Source organism: Aricia agestis, chromosome Z (assembly GCF_905147365.1).
Source record: "Aricia agestis chromosome Z, ilAriAges1.1, whole genome shotgun sequence".
NCBI classification, from domain to species: Eukaryota; Metazoa; Arthropoda; class Insecta; order Lepidoptera; family Lycaenidae; genus Aricia; species Aricia agestis.
Window position 1 is genome coordinate 21,978,668 of NC_056428.1, and position 20,423 is coordinate 21,999,090.

Below are 20,423 nucleotides of genomic sequence, written 5' to 3' on the forward strand. Positions count from 1 at the left end.
ATAAAAAAACCTTTGAATTTTTATATAAAATGCGAAGAAACTTTTTCCCCAACCTATTATTATTTATTGAGGTAGCAAACAAGCTTTAACAATAATAGGCATGATGACTATTTTTTTTTTCTTATTGCTAATTGAAAGACCCTTAAAAATAGAAACATCGCTGAAAGAATGACTTTGATAGCTTAAAAATTCACCAAGATATGACAATTCAAATATTTCATAAAATGGACCTGCCCGAAACGCTCCATACAAAGTGCTACGAAAGTATGACGTCACTCTTTCGTAGTTTGTACGCATCGGGAGAGAACTTTGTTCGATAGGTATATTAAATATTGCGTTTATGAAAGTGGTTTCATAACAAAAGTTGTTTTTATTTGCATAAGTTATCGAATGGTATACAAATATAAAAAAATTAATTGAAAAAAAATCGACTTGAATATCCAACTTTGAAGGCGCAGAGCAAAAAAATTACAAATGCTATCAAGCTGAAATTTTGGGAACACTTATTTTTTACCGTGATTTCTTTATTTTAGTATCAAAATTTGCTAATCTTTGACCTTGTCATCATCCCTATTATCATAGTAATAATTTGTTGGGGTAAGGAAATTGCAAAGTGTTAAGTGAGCAAACAGGACGTAGCCAACTAAATAGCTAATTATATTATTATTAACCAAATAGTGGTACAATATAACTTAGTTCTTCTTGATACTACTAAGAATTCTTGCGCATGTTATTTGTGACAAAATAACAATAAGTAAGTAATTTAAAATTTCGTAGCAACACAGCCATTATTTTTTATTATAATTTCTTTTTCTTATACCAACATCGACAGTCTAGGGATATACGTATTTTATGAAATATCTTAAATAGTCTATCAAGATATTTTCAGAGACCTTGATGTGTGTATTTATTCTATTTTTTCTACATTGAATTAAGATTTATTGTCTTAGTATTATTATGTCTATATTGAGCGAGTTACATTTTATTTCGATAACTAGTGGAGTGACTTAAATTAAAATATGTCAATAAACTATAAAGTTTAAACTAATTTCACCAAAATAATACTTAAAAGCAGCCTATTGCAGACTCAATTTCCGGCGCACCGCGCACCACTACTTACATAACAGAAATAATGTACTTATCATATTATTCAACCAAAACTTAAAATTATTCAAACATATGAAAACCCGATTATTTGGTCGCTTATATAATATATAGTCACAACAACAAAATAAAAATAATACTTAATATAGTTTGAACTGTCGTTTTATGTATGAGTTTTATCGCAGATTTTTGCGATGTGATACGAATTTGCAGTTATGCGTGGGAGCCCTTAATCGAAGCGGTATATTTTATGGATTGAAATAGCAGAATCGGGGTACTGATCCGTAGATATTCCGACCGTGCTCCATGTTATTTATAAATTATAATCCACATTACTCGTATGTGTAATATTACACATTACTCGTATGTGTAATATTATGATGAATTATTTTTATCGATTTTCAATCGAAATTTAACAATCACAGCCTTTGCTTAGCGATGTTATAGAATATTAAGTTTAAACATAAAAACAGACGCTAGATGCATCATATTATTAATATCATTGCTCAAATATTTTGAGGTATATAATTTCATGACAACAAAATAAAAATAATTAAAATATAACATTTATCGTGTAAGGTTAATGACAAGTAGATTGGACAGTACCAGTCATTGGAAAAAGCAGAAAAACACAATATTTATTGATGTTGCTTTAAAAATTTCCTGTTTTTAAAGTAAAAGAACGCCTGTTTTTAAAGAAAAACAGTCAGTTTTTAAAGCAACATTAATAAATATGGTGTTTTTGTGCTTTTTCCAATGACTATTACTGTCCAATCTACTAGTCATTTACCCTACTATTAATAATTTCTGTCAATAATAAATTATTTAATATAAATCAATAGCCTATAACATTATTATAATTTACCTTACATTTTTCGTTGGACCCTGTGTTACATACTACAACAAGTGGAATCATATTATTATTATCAATGTGCAGAAGAGCGGATTATCCTTCTATAATTGTCAAACTTAAGAAATTTTTCGTAAAACATTACAAATGCACTTGTATATGTAGGACTCGTCGTTTTGAACATTTAACAGATATAAAATTAAATGTTATACTCTGTTTCAATTTCTTTTGTTTTAAATATTAACAAAGCTTCGGTGTGGACGGTTGCTTCTTCCAAGTTGTCACTTATTACACTATCACTATATTGTCACTTATTATTTACAGAACCCACTATCTGATCGAGTTTTCCTTTTGTTTATATTTTCACTAAAATTTATTTAAACAGATACATTTCGAAAGTAAAAAAAGTTGTAACACTACGTGAGTGGTTCATCGATAGAATTTTAACCATCGTTACTAGGCGTTGTTTACATTTAGGTAAACGTAAATTGCTACAGAGTATATTTTATTAGTTGTAATTGTAATATTATGCTTACTGTTACTTATTAAACACTTCCTCGGCCGGAGCCTCCAAATTTTTGCCTTTTAGCATTAACTCCATGGACCTGAAAAAATATTTGAAGCTATAACATACAGGACGATTATTTATTCCGTTTTTATTTCGTATTATTATTGTAGCATTTTCATGCAGAAGTTCTGCTGCATTTTAAGGGCTTTAGTATGAAAGTTATATTTTTGTTCAAACAGGAAAGTTGCTTATTATATTATGATGTCGAAACGATCCAAGAATTGCTAGGAATTGGGTTCTTATGGCGATATTACAAATTTTTGTGGTTGATAAATTATTTATTGGTTTTTTGCTTATTGCTGCACTGTAAACTTTTTTAGAGGCTGTCAGAAACGGCGCGAGATACGAAATTCGGAGATCTGGCTTGTAGCACGCAAAATGCGATAAATTTTGGGACGTATTTTTATAAAAATATTTATTTAAATAAAATATATACTTACTTATATATATATTTATATTAAAGATTTGAGAAATGATGGAACATGTGGACTAGATTTATATCCTTAAACTCTATAAGGATGTAAGTATAGTTCACATGTTTAGGGCTTTAGTGCCTTCGCTGCGTTAAGCGGGCGTCGGGCTTGGTTCATGTTGCTGAAAGTTCTTACCACGTTCTTAACTTACATTGACAGCAAAAAGACGACACCCTGTGTCGCTATTGTGAAGAAGAAAATGGCAGTGATATAGTCTGTGTCTATGGTCGCCTTGTATATCTGCATGTAGATTAGGGAAGAGCACATAGCTACGGCGGTCTGATTCACTGATAAGAAGGCGTACACCACACCTGGGGAAAAACATTAGGTTAAATAAAAGCGTCTGAGAGTTCTAAGGATAAAAACAGGTCACCCTTTATAATTGAACATACATAAAAAAATATCCACAGCCGAACGTATAACCTCCTCGTTTTTGGAAATTGGAAGTTTATACAGTGCTCTTTCATCACTCGGATTTTCCATAGAAATTTACGTCATTGTTTCTTCAACGATCGTATTTCCCGAGGGTCGGAAGACGATGCCACAAAACCTTTTATAGCGCATGTCCAAATCATGTCATGCCATGGCAACGCCAACTGTTTACGACTTGACCGTAACCAATTTATATATGATGCAACTTGTTGGTGGCGTTGCCATGGCATGACGCGATACTAGCGATGGAAGAGCCTAGTCACCTTTTTAGGGTTCCGTAGCCAAATGGCAAAAAACGGAACCCTTATAGATTTGTCATGTCTGTCAAATTTTTTTTCATCTAACCTATGCGTGTGGGGTATCTATAGATAGGTCTCCAAAAATCATATTGAGGTTTCCAGTATCATTTTTTTCTAACCTGAATAGGTTCCGAGAGAGCCTCTTCCAAAGTGGTAAAATGTGTCCCCCCCCCTCTAACTTCTAAAGTAGGGGCATGATAAGTCTAAACAAAATATATGATGTACATTACTATAAAAACTACCAACGAAAATTAGTTTGAACGAGATCTAGCAAGTGGTTTTTTTATACGTCATAAATGGTAAACCTCAAACCAACAAACAAATTTTTTTTCCATCTAACCTATGCTTGTGGGATATTTGGATCGGCTTTGTTTCCTTTTTTAACCGACTTCCAAAAAATGAGGATAGGAGGTTATATGTTCGGCTGTGGATATTTCTTTTTGTATGTTCGACCACTACTCCGCCGTTTGTGAACCGATTTAAAAAAAAATTGTTTTGTTATATTAGGTTTCACTCCAATTTGATACCATGTCCACAAAGAGGTGATCTGATGATAGGATCCATGAGTAATCGAGGGAACTCCTCAAAATTGATGTGGAAACATATGGTGATTTTGGTTTTATGAGAAGCATCCTAAGCATATGCTACCAAAACGCAAGATTTTGCACCATGGTATACTATGGTTCCGAAGATACTAAGAGAACTCCGGATTTCTTATAGATACAAGTTTGGGGGTTCAGGCGTTGTTTTAAGAACTGAAAGCATCAAACAGTCAATATGTATAACTTTACTATTAGACGTATAAATATTCTTAAAATAGAACGGAATCGTACCTTTTTTTGGGATATGTAGTTATGTATTAGTAAGGTTTTGTATTATTTGGCGTAATACACTTTGATAGTTTTATGATTTCTTTTGGATTCAAAAATTTTTTTGCCTAATTATTACAATCAATTTACAAAAATTGTCTAAACTCGAGTCCCTAGAATAAATAAATTTACAATTGTTATATCTATTAAGTACATAATTTTCTTATCTCTAAATTAATGTGCTTAACATCGGAACTACATAATTATGATTGACACTTAAAACTAAAATTACATTATTTGGAAAGCTGTTAAGTATATACTTTAAAGTTTGTTAGGATTGTTATAATATCAGAGTCATTTTCTTCTACACTTAATACGAGTACTAATACATCTTCCGTACTCAGAGTCAGATTTCTACAGTTTTTGGTTGCTTGATAAGACTCTGCATAGGATTTAATTTCACCGAGATAGCATACTTGTCGTACTTTGTCTCAATTCTAGAGTGATGTAGAGATGTTGTGAGGCCTGCGCATTGCTGGGCACCGAAGACGTAAATGGTTTTTGCGCTTTTATTTGAGTTCATTTCTGATGTCATAAGGCTTAACTCTCTATCTGGAAACGTATTTTTTTCTCGAATTCCGAGGGATTTTTTATTTAGTGCTGTGCTGGTTTTCTCCATATTTTGGCTCTTCAATGTCAATAATTAATTCTTTAAGTCACAATTTTCGTGATATGTCATATTTAAAGGAATTGATGAGGACGATATTGTGTTCGTGGCAGCAAAGGACTACGCTTCTTTATATAATCGGTTTAGCCTCTATCGGTGACTGACAAAGATTTTTAAGAAGGTATTTTCTGTCTTAAGTTTGTTTATTTGTTTATTAAGATTATTATTTTCAAGAATTAAATTTTCTAGTTCATTTTGCGTACTATTAACTATTAAGCGTAGCGGTTAGTTGTTCGATCATATCCTTCATTTCTAAAACATTAGTGGTTTCATTTTTTTTGTCATACCTTCCAAGCTTCGAGATAGTAAATTTGGTGTAGAGTAAGAAACATCGTCCGATATAAGTACTTAAGTTGTTACGATTTGAGGAGCAAGAGTTAACGGAGATATTTATTGGAGTACGCGATGATTTCATGGTTTGAGTAATAATTTCTTTTAATGGTGTTTGCTGTCCTACATTAAATTGTTTTCTTGTAGTCATTTTCGTTGGAACTTTTAAATTCACTTTATCTTTTCCTATACATTTTTGCACCGCCAGATTTTTTCCTTCTTGGCTTAGAAGTCTAATATACCTTTATTGGAAATCCCGCACATTCAAATTCAAAGTAGTTCCTGCATATCGAACAAAGAGCAGTTTTCTTCGACTCTACTACTTTTTTGCATTTAAAAAATGAGACCATCGCGCCATCTGTTTGTCATTTTTAGCCGAACTAGAGTTTGACTCAAAAATCTTAGATGAGCTCATTGTCAGATTGATTTGCTAGCTGTCGTTTTATCACCTACTCGCTAGATGGCGTTTTTGGATGGATAAGGTGCTATCCTTTGTCTCATTTGATCGTAACTTTTTATTTATTTTATTTATACATTTCCCTCAGGGTGACAACGACAACTTCCCAAAACGACAACTTCCGAAAATGTCAATTTCCGAGAACGTGTATTCTAAACTCGTCAACTTCCGAAAATGGCAATTTCCTGAAATGGCAAATTCCTAAAATGTCAAATTCCTAAATTGACAGATTCCGAAAAAATAAATTCCTGAAATGACAAATTCCGAAAATGATAAATGTTTAATTTATACTAGATTGCGTCTCAAGTGAAAAGTCCCCTAGATGACCTTGATTTGACCTCGCACTTTTTTATTAGTACCTGCATGTTAGGGGCAGAGGGCGTTGATAGTAAGTATAAGTCTTTCCCTTTTTGTGATTTTAAGAAATTCATTATTAATTCATGAAAGAAATCAACACTATTTGCATTTTAGGATTATCAAGCTGAGAGATACTGCTTTCTTCTTAGACATACTTTAAATATGCCAGTAAGACCAATTAGAAGTTTAAGAACGCATGCAACAACACCTTTATTATAGAGTTTCCGCCTCCATGGTCTAGTGGTATATAGAGGGCGGCTCTTGACTCGGAGGTCGTGGGTTCGATTCCCGCGTTGGAAACATGTAAATCCCAAGTTTGGTTAGGACAATGCAGGCTGATCACCTGATTGTCTGACAAGTAAGTCGGATGGGCATGTAAAAATCGGTCCTGCGCCTGATCTCTCGCCGGTCGTGTCGGTCTTCCGTCCCACTGGGTTATGAGAGTAAAGGAATAGAGAACTGCAGAAAAGCACTGTACTGCGCACACACTTGGGCACTATAAAATTACTCCTGCGTAGCTGGCCTGGTTTCAATGAAACCGACCACCGTCACCGAAACCGTTGTGGGAGCTATTATATTATTATTATAGAGTTTCAATGGGGCAATGAGGAAGTAGCATTTCGAGAAAAGTAAAGTGCAGTTTACTCGAGAATGAATTATTTGTTAGTTTATTTTATATACATATATACATACTAATGACAAAAAACCAGCCAAGTGCGAGTCGGATCCGCGCACGAAAGGTTCCGTGCCATTGACTAGGTAATTATAAAATGGGAACCCCCTTATATATTTTTTTATTTTAATTTTATTATTAAGGTAAAAATACAACTAAACTGAATTTTTTGTGAATATTTAAAGTTATTACCATTCAAGTCCTATTACCATTATTGATATCGAGCAAAAGAGGGCAAAAAATCGCGCTCGTTGTATGGGAGCGCCTCATAATAATTTTTTTGTATTTGTTGTTATAGATGCCACAGATATAAATAATTTGTGAAATATTTCAATGTCTTGCAATGCGGTTTTTGAGCTACAGCCTGGAGACAGACAGACGGACAGACAGACAGCACAGTCTTAGTAATAGCGTCCCGTTTTTACCATTTGGGTACGGATTACGGAACCCTAAAAACGAATGAAAATAGGTACAGTCAGCGGCAAAAGTCCTTTAAAAAAGGATCGAACGCGTTGTCGTTCCAGGAAGATCTCAATTTTGGCGGTTGTTAATTTAGGTAGTTGACGATTTAGGATGTTGTCATTTTCGAATGTTGACATTTTAGAAAGTTTTCGTTTTCGGAAGTTGACATTTTAGAAAGTTGTCGTTTTCGGAAGTTGTCGTTTTAAGAAGTTGTCGTTGTCACCCTGAGGGATACATTTATTGCACACAAGACACTGTTTACAAAAAAATGACATAGAAAGACGACACAAAGGAACTGCTTATTTCTAAAAAAAAATCTTACAGCAAGTAGTAGCAGTACGAAAAAGGTGGTTAAAGTAGTAAGGGAAAGAATAAAAAAAAATCGGTTCGAAAGTAAAATATTTTATCTCACGAGATAAAGATTGCACCTAGAACCATGTCACGTATTTTAAAAGACGACTTAGGACTTTCAGCCTACAAGAGACGTACTAGTTATTTCCTAAATGATAATTTAAAAAAGAAAGGGTGGTAAAATTTAAACAACTACTGAAGCGGTACGCAAAGGGAGGTCACAAAAAATGTTTGTTTACGGATGAGATTTTTTTTTACAATTAAGCAACATTTTAACAAACAAAATGGTTTTATTTATGCTTGAAGTTCTAAGGTTCAACATCAAGTTCAATAACCAAGGATGGTCCTTCCAACAAGGCTCTGCGCCGGATCATAAAGTTCGGTCGGTTTTGTATTGGTTGGAAACGAACGTTTCGGACTTCATCAGAGCTGAAGACTGGTCGTCGTCTAGTCCCGATCTTAATCCACTGGATTACGACTTCTGGTCGGTTTTAGAGAGTATGGCTTGCTGTAAATGCCGTAATAATTTGGAGTCACTAAAACAAGCCATACGACTGGCAGTGAAGAATTTTCCAATGGAAAGAGTCCGTGTTTCTAATGACAACTGGCCACAATGTTTAAAGGACGTTATTGTAGACAATGAAGGCCAAATTGAATAAGCTCTTTATATTTTAAATGATTTTATATTTATGTATTAAACTAATACACTGTAAAAGTAATAACATTTATTTGCAATAGAAAAAAATGTTTTTCTTTGTTTCAGTATTTATGGCAAGACTAGGTAGATAATAATATAATCATTGATTGAAGTAATCATCTGTAACAGCCGCCGGGACTTGTAAAGCTAAAGAAATGGTAGAAAATCCGTGGCATCTAGAAACAACAACTATTGGTCAGTTGGCTTTGATTTTAATCTGTAATTATTCACAGTAGATCGATGAATTTATCGACTATAAAAATGAGAACCTACAATTTATGTTAAAAGAAATAGGTAGAATAAGGAATGTAGTTAACGTTGTTTACTTATATAAATTATTTCTAGTATCAATATAAAAGTAGATAAATATCTATTCTCGGGCCTAACAATTAATATACGTATTACGTATACAAAATTTCATTAAAATCGGTTGAATCGTTTTGGAGGAGTTCGCGTACAAACACTGTGATACGAGAATTTTATATAATATTATAATATTAGATCACCCACCTCCTATTATAAACCTTCCCCGGACTTCTACGAAGAGCAATCAAATCAGTGTAGCCGTTCTCGACTTTAAACGAGACTAACAAAATTGAAAATTTATTTTTATACATAATAATGTGCTTTTCTTGTGTGGAATCCATTGGTTAATCATGATAACCCGGTGTACTTTGTAACACTATACGTAATAATATTATTCTCTATTTCAGAGCCGATAGTTTTAAAACTACGGAACCCTAAAAAGCATCGCTTTGACTATTTAACCGACTTCCAAAAAGGAGGAGGTCTGTTTATATTGTATATACATTTTTTTCAACGATCACTTCGCCGTTTGTGGACCGATTTTCAAGGTTTTTTCGCTATTGTATGGGGTTTAATCCGAATTTGGTACCACGTTCATAAAAAAGGTGACTCGATGATGGAATCCATAAGTAATCGAGAGAATTCCTCGCTATTTATACTAAAACCCCATTTATCTGGATGATATTGTGATTTCGATTCATAATCTGAAGTATTTCAAATGGAAACTTACAGCGATTTTGGATAAATAATGAAGTATTTCAAGTAAATATTACCAAAAAAAACAGATTTTGCACCAACATACAATGTGTCCCGACACCGGTGTCCGATCCTTTAATATCATGATCTATGGCATATTTTATCGACTAATTGGCTCTAAAATTTTTTCTCTCTCTCACGGTTGTAAAATGGCAGCCATTTTAATTTTTCTCGGGCTTTCACACTAATCTGACCAGTACTTCACATGTAAATATCCTATGAAGATAAAAAAGGTCTCATTTGATAGCTGAATTTGTGGACTACGTTTATATAGGACTACATTTACATTATTAATATGTTATAAATTTCGTGGAATTAAACATAGAAAAACCCAAGTTTAAGAAAAAAAAATGTGTATTTTTTATTAATGGCTTTTTGTAGAAAATCTAGCACATTAAACTGGTTCTTTTTTATTTTTAAAAGATAGAGGAAGTTTTCATCTTCTAAAATTCTTTTACTTCAATGTTTTAAGTCAGATAGTTTAGAAGTTATAACGATTTTCTCATTATAAGGTGGTCAGATTAGTATGAAGCCAGAGAAATTTTTTTTTTTTTCAAAAGTTGGAGAAAAAAATTTGAACTCATGATGTATGGCTTATATTTGTGACAAATTGGCTTTCAAATTATGTTTTTCTTCAACTTTTGAAAAAAAAATTTGGCAGCCATTTTAGTTTTTCTCTGGCTTCATACTAATCTGACCACCTCATCATAAGAAAATCGTTATAGCTTCTAAACTATCTGACTTAAAACATTGAAGTAAAAAAATGTAAGAAGATGAAAACTTCCCCTATCTTTTAAAAATAAAAAAGAACCAGTTTAATGAGGTACATTTTTCACAAAAAGCCATTAATAAAAAATACACAATTTTTTCTTCTTAAACTTGGGTTTTTCTATGTTTAATTCCACGAAATTTATAACATATTGCCTGTGTAAGCGTAGTCCACAAATTTTGCTATCAAATGAGACCTTTTTTTTATCTTCATAGGCTTTTTACATGAGCAGTTCTGGTTAGATTAGTGTGAAAGCCCGAGAAAAACTAAAATGGCTGCCATTTTACAACCTTGAGCGAAAAAAAAAATTGAGGGCCAATTTGTCGATAAAATATGCCATAGATCACGACATTAAAGGATCGGACACCGGTGTCGGGACACATTGTATAAAATGGTTCGAAGGTGGTGAACAGATCTCGGCCCCCGTATCACGTATCTTGCGAGGGCAATGCGATAGCAATTATTGCGCGATAATTGCTCCAAAATCGCAATTTCGTATCACGTATCAGCCAAAACAATACGATTGCAATCCATCACTATACATGACACCATTGTTTGTGACATTCATGACACCCAGCAATCACTCGCGCGATTATTGCTAGTGGATTGTTGATCGCTATTTTTACGTGATAAGGTAGCCGGCCTCCTTATAGATATATGTTTGGGGTTTTTGACGTTGTCTTAAGAATTAGATTAATCATTAATCATTATTATCGTCTCTACGCTTTACATCTTGCAATATCACATTATGACTCTATTATTAGTATTACTAGATGTCCCGCGCGGCTTCGCCCGCGTAAATTAGGGACTTTTTCGGAAACCGTACATTTGCCTATAAAAATAGCCCTAGCTATTTTTTATAGGAAAATGTACTCTTTTCACGTGGTGTACTCTATATCTGTGCCAAATATTGCCATAAAAATGGCTCCAGTGGTTCGTTAGATAAACCCTTTCTAATATTTACCCCGTTTTTCACACATTTTCCTGAGTTTCTTTGGTCGTATTAAGATAAATACTCTTTATTGTGCACACATAATATATATATATATATATATATATATATATATATATATATATAATTGGAATCTCGGAATCGGCTCCAACGATTTTCATGAAATTTAGTTTATAGGAGGTTTCAGGGGCGATAAATCGATCTAGCTAGGAATCATTTTCAGAAAATGTCTTTTTATTCGTGTTTTATCGATAATCGATAAACTGAAAAATATGACTCTTCCTGACATGAGTGTTTGCTATACCGAGCAAAGCTCGGTCATCCAGGTACTATTAATCTAAAATACATACATACGAACATAAATAACTTACATAAACATAAATAATTTGTGAGTTTTTAAGAATTTATGAGTTGTGATCACGTTGCATGTGATGAAAAAGCGTTTACAATTTCAAAAACTACACTAAATGATTAACATCTTGAGTTTTTTCGTATCGTTTGTTTGCCTAAAATCAAAAAAACAAAGTGAAAATAAAAACAACTTTATTTTTATTTTCACTTTTTAATCACAAAATTGTGTTTCTGTTACTTTAGCTACTCTTTTTTTCTAGTTTTTAAGAAAAGTCGCAAGAAGAAATGAATAAAGACTTTTTCCCATGCGGTGTGTGAATTGCACGGTCAAGTTTTGTGATGTCGTCATATGAACTAAAGAACCTGCGACGACCAGAACTTCCTCATATTGTTTCGGACAACTGAAAATTTACCTGTTTGTGAACTTGAGAGAGGTAAGAACGACCAGCAACTATGGAGTTTCGGTCGCAGTTACTTTAGGAGGTATCCAGTTCTGAAGGTCTACCTGACCTTCGAGGAAACGTAAAGCTTTCAGCTTTCTGAAACTGAGGAAAGTCTGGCCTTTGCAGACTCTTACTCTATAATTATTTGTTATTGATTAATGATTATCCTTTCGTGAATTTGATTGTCTGTTAATTGAATTTTTTTGTGTGTTTAAAAAAGGTGTTTTAAATTATTATTATTTGTAAGTGTAGGTAAAAGTTAAAGAAATTCACTACATCTGGATGGCTAACGGTTGCGCAATGGATCAAACTTTAAACGGATCAGATCACCATCTGATCCGTCTAAAATTTCATTCGTTTTTTGCAATTGGCAGATAATACAATTTTCAGTTTCCCAGATCGTTCTTAAAGCTGTCTGCTGCCTGTAAGCCAAATAACAGCACTGTTTTACAAAGAAGAGAAGTAAAAAGAGAACGTAGCTCACCTCTTTCGCTCGGAGCTAGCACCTTGGACGCCATGGATCGTATAACGGGCGCCACACAAGGGCCCAGCGCTGCGAGTGTCGCTCCTATATACATGGTAGTCCCGGCTGTTGCCTGGGTGTAAGTGAAGTGGCCTGCTATGTGTGAACTCGCACCTAACATGAGAATCACCTAAAATACAACAAAATTGAATAGAACAGAAAAAAAACTCTGTTGTTTTCTGTTTTTTCATGATATTGTGCTGCTCGGCTGAATGATGTGTTCCTAAGATCCAGAATCAGAACTCCTATCAACTTTAAAGACTAAGATAACATAGATTGCGAAATTGTCTATAAAATACACAATAAAGTCGATAGTCGCAAAAAATAATTTTTCAAAGCATTAAGCATATAATAACAAGCACAATTAAGTGCTCGTCACAGAATGATTAGTTGGGTTTAGGTATTGTGGTTAGGTTAGGGCGGTCACATACATCAGTTTTTTCTGATTCAGAGACCGTATCATGAAAAATTCCGTACAACTACCACACACATCAGATTTTTTCCGTTCGGAATACCTAGATTAGTCTTGGAGTATCTTCAGTAGAGTGCACACGTTTGGAAGAAACATGGATTTCGACGAAGATTTCCTCCTTGCAATAGAATTTTTTATTTCTCAGAAAAGAAAAAGCGTCATTGTTACTGGGTATATCTACTAAACACACAAAGATTAATGGAGAGCCAATATAATGTGCAAAGATCGGATGTCCATAAACTTTTTCGACGAATTATTTGGTAAAATAAGAGACAAACTTGTAAAACAATATCCCTGTTATGCTAATCTTCGTTATTTAGATCCCACAGGCATGGGAACCCTTCTACAGTAATGATTAAGTGTTCAATATCACTCATCGTCAATAGTCGTATTCGTTGGTGTCCCAACTATGCCTACAGTACGCGTCCGCTCAGCTTGATCGCGCTGCGCTTATTGAGCGTTCCGTTCGGTATTTTCGTATGTATGTGACGGGCCCTACAAAATGTATGTAGGCTTTGCATCCGTTTCGTTTTTTTTCCGTCAGGTATTACGGATGCATGGACTTGCATTCAGGAAGAACGGACGGAAAAACCATAACGGAAACTGATCGAATGTGTGTGACATGGAATTACTTTTGTATGAATTTACTGCGTTCCGAGGCCCGGTTTCGGAAAACGGATCAGGAAATCGAATCAGGAAAACTGATGTATGTGGCCGCCCTTAACGATCTACGTGAGAGTGACTTGTCAGTGACAAGGACTATGTTGTAAGGCTTCATACAGACGAACGGCACTTGTCGACGGCGTGCGTCGCTGGATTGTTTTTCATTGTCTGTACCGTTCCTCTGTAAGCGTTCTAAGTTAAATGTCAATTTGTCTCTATTCTAATTCTTCATCACAGTTCTAAATATTCCGTAGCTACTACTTTCTTAGCGGGCCAATAGACAATCAATTTTATTCGCAATTTAAGTGTTGTAAAATTTTATTGACCGTCTAGCGTTAGTATTGAACGCGCTCACCTTTCAATCCTATTGTCAATTAAATTATTGAATGAATTGATGCCCACTGTGTTGCTCTACATTTTCGTCGCATAGATAATAATATTTTAACTAACCGTATCCTTCCATTTCAGCACTTTTGTCATAAGTGGTATGCCAAATAACATAACAGTGACATATGAAGTACTAGCAAAAGTCCTAAAATTGCTGAAATCTGTAGTATCCCATTTTAACACTTTCAACGCGTACAGATACATCACTGGTTTTTCATCTAAAAAAGGGGACAAATAAACAGCATATCACAAATAAACAACCTGTAAGGCTTCACTCTAGAAATCAGCGGGATACATGCATACAGCGTGGCGGGAGCGGCGACGGCGCGTGACAATGTATAGATTTATATGGATAAGGCCGCGCGCCCATTGCGACTTTTTGTATCGATGCAAATATGCGACAGTATCGCTACAAAATGTCGCAATGGGTGCACGGCCTAAGCCGTCTAGCGGCGAGCGGCGTACTAGACGTTCCTAGAATTATCAAGCGCCGCCGCCCCGCTGCCCGCTGATTTTGAGACTGAAACCAAAGGAATAAAATTGAAGTGGGCTGAATCACGTACATATTATAAAAAGTGTCTGTCTGCACTGTGAGAATGATGGTATTTTCCAGTTCCCGAAAAATTTTACGATTCTCGCGTCATAAAATAGTTTTTGGTAAATTACAAATTAACTAGAAGCTCCACCGGATATTTTACTTGGAAAAATGGTAGATGTTGCAAAGCAGCCAAAGGAATTATAAATTTCAATATATAAATTTTTTTCTTTGTCTAACAAGCAAATTAAAAGCAAATACATCTTATTAAAAAACAGGGTGTAGGGTTGATTCCTCAATTGTTACGGGGCTACTCTACATTGAAGGCCCGGGGTCCCGTATAATTGATACGGCATATACGGCGGTAGCTACACTCTGTGTCAATCATAGATATCCGTGGACCATTGCCCAATGTAGAGACGGACATTTAAATAATAATCATTTTTGTTTACGTAACGGTTGAAAAATCACCCCTTGTTTTTATGGCATATAAACAAAATAATTGCATACCTCTTTGGAAAGTATAAAATGCCATAGAAATCAGCAGGAACCACAAGATAAGTCTTCGATTGTTGGATCTCCTTTTCGTCAAGGTCACAATCGTTTTACCGATATTTCTGAGATCAAAAAAGTCAGTTATGGGATTTTTAACTCCCGCCTCAAAAAGGCTTTTTTGCTCAGGCCTTGTTTGCCATTTGAGAAAGAAGATACTGTATAAAGTTGCAATTACCATTAGTGTAGTATTTATTATAAACATCCACGTAAAAGATCTATCCACCAGCTTATTGAATATGAAGTTGCCTAAAATAGAACATGTTGTCAGATTCAACATCGGATTTGCAGACTCAAAACAGAATTATGAATTATCAGACATAGACAGATGATTGTCAGGAACAAAATAGAATAGAATACAGAGTAAAGAGAGAAACCATAAAATAAAACATCGAGAAAACATGAAGACATAATTTTCTCATTGGCGCATGCTAGGTGCACTAGCTACGCCTGCTGCAAATGCTGTTTCACAACCTCCTGTCAATTACATTTGAGTACGAGGGCGGGATGATCATTAACTAGCCTTATAATAAAACACTTAACTTTCCGTGATAAAATAATTTTATTTTTCTATATAGTCTCCGTGAATCTCTATGCACTTACTCTATCTCCTTTCTAAAGCAGTAATGCCTTCCATAAAATGATTTCTTTCGAGGCCTGCAAAATACTCCCCTACAGCGGCTATGACTTCATCATTTGTGGAAAATTTCTGTCCGCTCAAAAAAGTTTTGAGCTTAGGGAATAACATATGGAAGTCTGATGGCGCTAGATCAGGCGAATAAGGTGGGTGGGGCAGCAAATCATACCTTAATTGATTGATTTTTGCCATAGCTTTAACACATGTGTGAACTCTAGCGTTTTTGTTGTTCCGGGTCGTTTTTGTTGAATACATTGATGGAGCTTATCTAGAAGATTAGCGTAGTATTCTATGACCTTTAAGACCTTAAGCCCGGCCGCACATTATCCGAAATTTCTGATCAGAAACAGTAGAACGTCCGCGCTGTCTCTTACATTTTGTACTGAGCCGAGTGAGCTCGAACTCGCCGGAAGGATATTTCGGATAGTGTGCGGGGTGGCGGTCCGGCGAAATTCAACTGTTTCGGATCAGAATTCGGACAATGTGCGGCCTGGCTTAGGAAGGTAATCTATCATCAAGATTTTATTTGCATCCCAAAAAACGGAAGCCATCACTTTTCCAGCCGACTTTACTGTCATGGCTTTCTTTGGAGCCGGGTATCCTGATTCAGTCCACTGTTTCGATTGAATTTTTGACTCTGGCGTATAATAATGAACCCATGTTTCGTCTGTTGTTACAAATTGAGGTACAAAATCGGCCTTGTTATTTAGAAAACGGTCCAGACATTCTTTGGAATTTTGCACCCGAATCCTTTTTTGATCGTGCGTAAGCAATCGCGGCACCCAACGGGCCGATAGCTTTTTCATATTTAATTCCTCACTAAGGATATGATGTACCCGTTCTTTTGATATACCTATAGTGTCAGCTATTTCAGATAATTTCAATCGTCGATCTGCTAAAACTATATCATGTATTTTCACGACCATTTCTGGAGTCGTGACGCTTTTTGGACGTCCGGGGCGGGCTTTATCTTAGACACATGTACGACCGTGCTTAAACTCAGCCACCCAGTTTTTTAACTATGGCATAAGAAGAAGCACATTCACCCAAAACATTTCTTAACTCTTCATAAATATCTTTCCCCTTCATAACCTTTTTTTTTTTTTTTTATTCTGTTTAATTTATGTATAGGACCTTTATAAGAATACATGTCGGTCCAGTTAGTTCAACACAATACATTACATAAAAAACAAACAAAAGAAAGTTAATGCCTACTAATTAAGTGATGACTCACAGCCATGTACAAATGTTTTGCAGCGTCGGACGAGGCATTTGCTAATAAACTATTAAATAAACCAACATCATGCTGATTTAAATTAAATGACAGCATAATTGCATGTCTCTCTTGTTCAAAACTCGTACATTCTGTAAGAAGATGATGTACATCTTCCACTACTCCACAAGTGTCTTCCCCTTCATACCCTTCATATGAAGAAACTTTATCACCGCTCTTTGTTCGATTTTATCCATTTTGAAAACAGTTAACGTATTTCGTCAACTGTTTTCAAATAACAAAAAAATTATAAAATTTTCACGCCACCAAATTCAAATTTAGAACACAGGTGGCCAGAGACACGAATTAAAAAATTGCATAGGTACATATATTTTTTTATTTTAACTTTTTAAATAGCAAAGGCTATTTACTAATCATCCCGCCCTCGTATCATTCTGCTTGAAGTAAAGTTACGATAAATCAATAAGTATTTTGACATTCACGTCCCCATGACAATGTCATCCACGTTTCAAAAAATGCTTGTATCTTTTTAGCGGGCCCCTAGACGAGCAATTTTATTGCGCAATATCACGTATTGTATAATATTATTGACCGTCTAGGGTTGATATTGAACATCGCGCGCCTTCAATCTAATTGTCAAATAAACTGTTCAATAAAATTGAAGCGTGATATTCCACAATACCATTGATCGTCCAGGGGCTGGCTTACACCAGAATTTATAATATAAAGATGGCTTTCCGATCCTTGCAGCAAGTGCCGGCGGGCCGCGACCGACAAATATTCAAATAAAATGCCACTATGACCTAGGGTATACGTTATATTTTGCTGTACGCTACTACAAAACGGCGGCATGGGTCGCTAGACCAATGTTGGTACTCGGTAGCAAATGAAACCTATAACCTAGTTCATAAAGTGGCATTTTATTTTAATTTTTGTCAGTCGCGGTCGCTCGCGGGTTTACTGGAAAGTGGAAAGGTACCGTAAGTATCAAAATGTAGGTATGTTATGCTGTGACTGGTTCTTATTTAACGGCCTTAATTTTTGTCCCAATTCAAGATAGGTTACATAAATGGTTGCCATTGGTGCTGATTTTACGTAAGCAGCCGAAGCAAGGACAAAACTATCAGCGTCGATATAAGATGAATCCATTTAATAAATAGATTCGTGGGCATCATGTAACAACGTTCGAAATATTAAAAAAACTATGATCTTCAATTAAAATTTATTACACAATGTCATATTATGCGACAACATTTTGTTAATTACTTTCCATTGTACAACGAGCGCGACGGTAGTGCGTTAGCATCGCTATAACTGTAGCGCATAAATATACGACTAACAAGCGTTAGTATCTATGCTATCGCACGCTTGCTAAACTTGTGACAACTACGTTACAAAAAGTCGCCGTGTGTACCCTTTGACTTACCTAAAGCAACCCCTGAAGGCATAGCGCTCAAATACACAATATCCAATATCCCAACTCTAAGAGTCCTATTCTTGAGCGAAGACACATCAGCTATGTATGAGAAACATGCAGCGAAAATCGCCAAATCAGAACCAGTCAAGGCGCTCGGAAATGTTGCAGTGTATATAATGTATTCTACCGGCCAAACTGCAAAGAAACTTAAAATTACACTAAATTCAATACAAAAACTTTTTTTTTCTTTCTGGAAACAAATATAGCAATTGACTGTTAACAAAATTACTTGCTCTAATTTAAATTATCGCAGGTTGGGCACGAATCTGTTATTCTGAACACATGAAAAGCTTTTTCTGAACAAATTGTTTTCTTATCAGTTATCACATAAGAATGATGACTAATAAGTTCTAGTAAAGTAAGTAAAGCCTCCAAAAACATTCGAAAGCTCCAAGTATATAAAATAGAAATCAACATGACGCTTACGGAACATTGTATTGAGGGTGATGACGATAGAAAAGTACAGTTTTCCCAGTAAGCCGACAAGAAGTAATACTTTTCTGCCACGTTTATCGCTGTAGGTACCGAGGAAGAATGCCAGTAACAAAGGAATAATGTTCGCAGCGATGCCATTCCATTGATGAAACGTTGACACGGTCACCTAAAAATAGTAATCTTTTATTGGCCATCTAGATATTAGTCGTACTCGTAATTCGTGAGTCGTTAGGAGTCGCAGTGTAATCTCACCTTTATTTTATTCCTTCAGGCCACGTACATTAGTACGTGGCCTGAAGGAATATAAATAAATTCTATTTACCATAACATAACATATTGTGGCCCATAAAATTACAATATTATGTGCATTGTACTTAAAGCATTTTGCATTGTACTTACAGCATTGTGCATTGTACTTAAAACATTGAATAGAATAAGAGCGTCAGTGACATATAGACTTGCCTATCCAAGATGGTGGCGAGTACTAACGAGACTTTTTCAGAATATTTCAAGCGCTGGATGCACCGCTGTACAGTAGAAGAAAACATTGGTAGGTAGGTTTGTCAAAAATATAATAAATATATTTTAATTAGCTTTGTTAATGTTTTACTCGTATTTATATTTCTTGGCTCGTTACAGAATTTATAATAATATTTTAATTCACAATTGCATACATAAATGTTTTGACGTCAACCAGCTTATAGAATTATCTGGAAAATTTTCCCCTTTCATATAGTTTTTATTCATATGCGTTCTATTTATAGTTTTGCTGGTCTAGTGTGGAGGTTTTTCCAGGAATCTGTGCATACAGGGAACAGCGCCGAAGCTAAATTTAGCGTATTGTTTGCAACTTGATTTACGTCGAAATTCGTTACAGAATAATTCGCTTTCAATTTAAATTCTGTTGAAATATCTGACTTTCACAGAAAATATTTTATTAATTAACGTGTCAGTTAATCAAAATATTTTTAAAAAATACGGACTATAATTATATTAAAATGCTATTCCATACAGCCCAGTCGCGTTAGCTAAAACATAATATAGGGCAACCTAGAATAAATTGTAGTCAGTTTTTTTTATGAATCAATTTTTAAGCTCCTACACCTATGGGCCATTCCGCCACAGATGGCCCTAAACGACAATTTTTAAAATGTGGCATTAGTTACATTTTTTAATTGGAATATACGTAAGAAGATGTGTATTTACTAACAAAACAACTTTTATCGGTAAAAGATGGAATTCGAATAATTTAGAGCATTTTTAAACAAAATCATCTAACAGAGGCGATGTTTTTTCCCATATTTTTAAATTAAAAAAGGGTATATTTCAAATTAATGTTTAG

General features: G+C 34.8%; 1 protein-coding gene across 1 annotated transcript in view; it reads right to left on the minus strand.

Moving 5' to 3' along the window:
* Nucleotides 1-1,956: 1,956 nt before the first annotated feature.
* Nucleotides 1,957-20,423, minus strand: part of LOC121738818 (solute carrier family 46 member 3) — a 45,752-nt gene continuing 27,285 nt past the window's right edge. Inside the window, exons 3-9 of the mRNA XM_042131069.1 lie at nt 19,073-19,247; nt 18,596-18,781; nt 15,257-15,547; nt 14,275-14,429; nt 12,651-12,819; nt 3,147-3,306; nt 1,957-2,559 (exon numbers count right to left, since the gene is read on the minus strand). Coding sequence (XP_041987003.1) covers nt 2,493-2,559; nt 3,147-3,306; nt 12,651-12,819; nt 14,275-14,429; nt 15,257-15,547; nt 18,596-18,781; nt 19,073-19,247 — 1,203 coding nt within the window. The 3' untranslated portion in view covers nt 1,957-2,492. The remainder of the gene's footprint in view (nt 2,560-3,146; nt 3,307-12,650; nt 12,820-14,274; nt 14,430-15,256; nt 15,548-18,595; nt 18,782-19,072; nt 19,248-20,423) is intronic.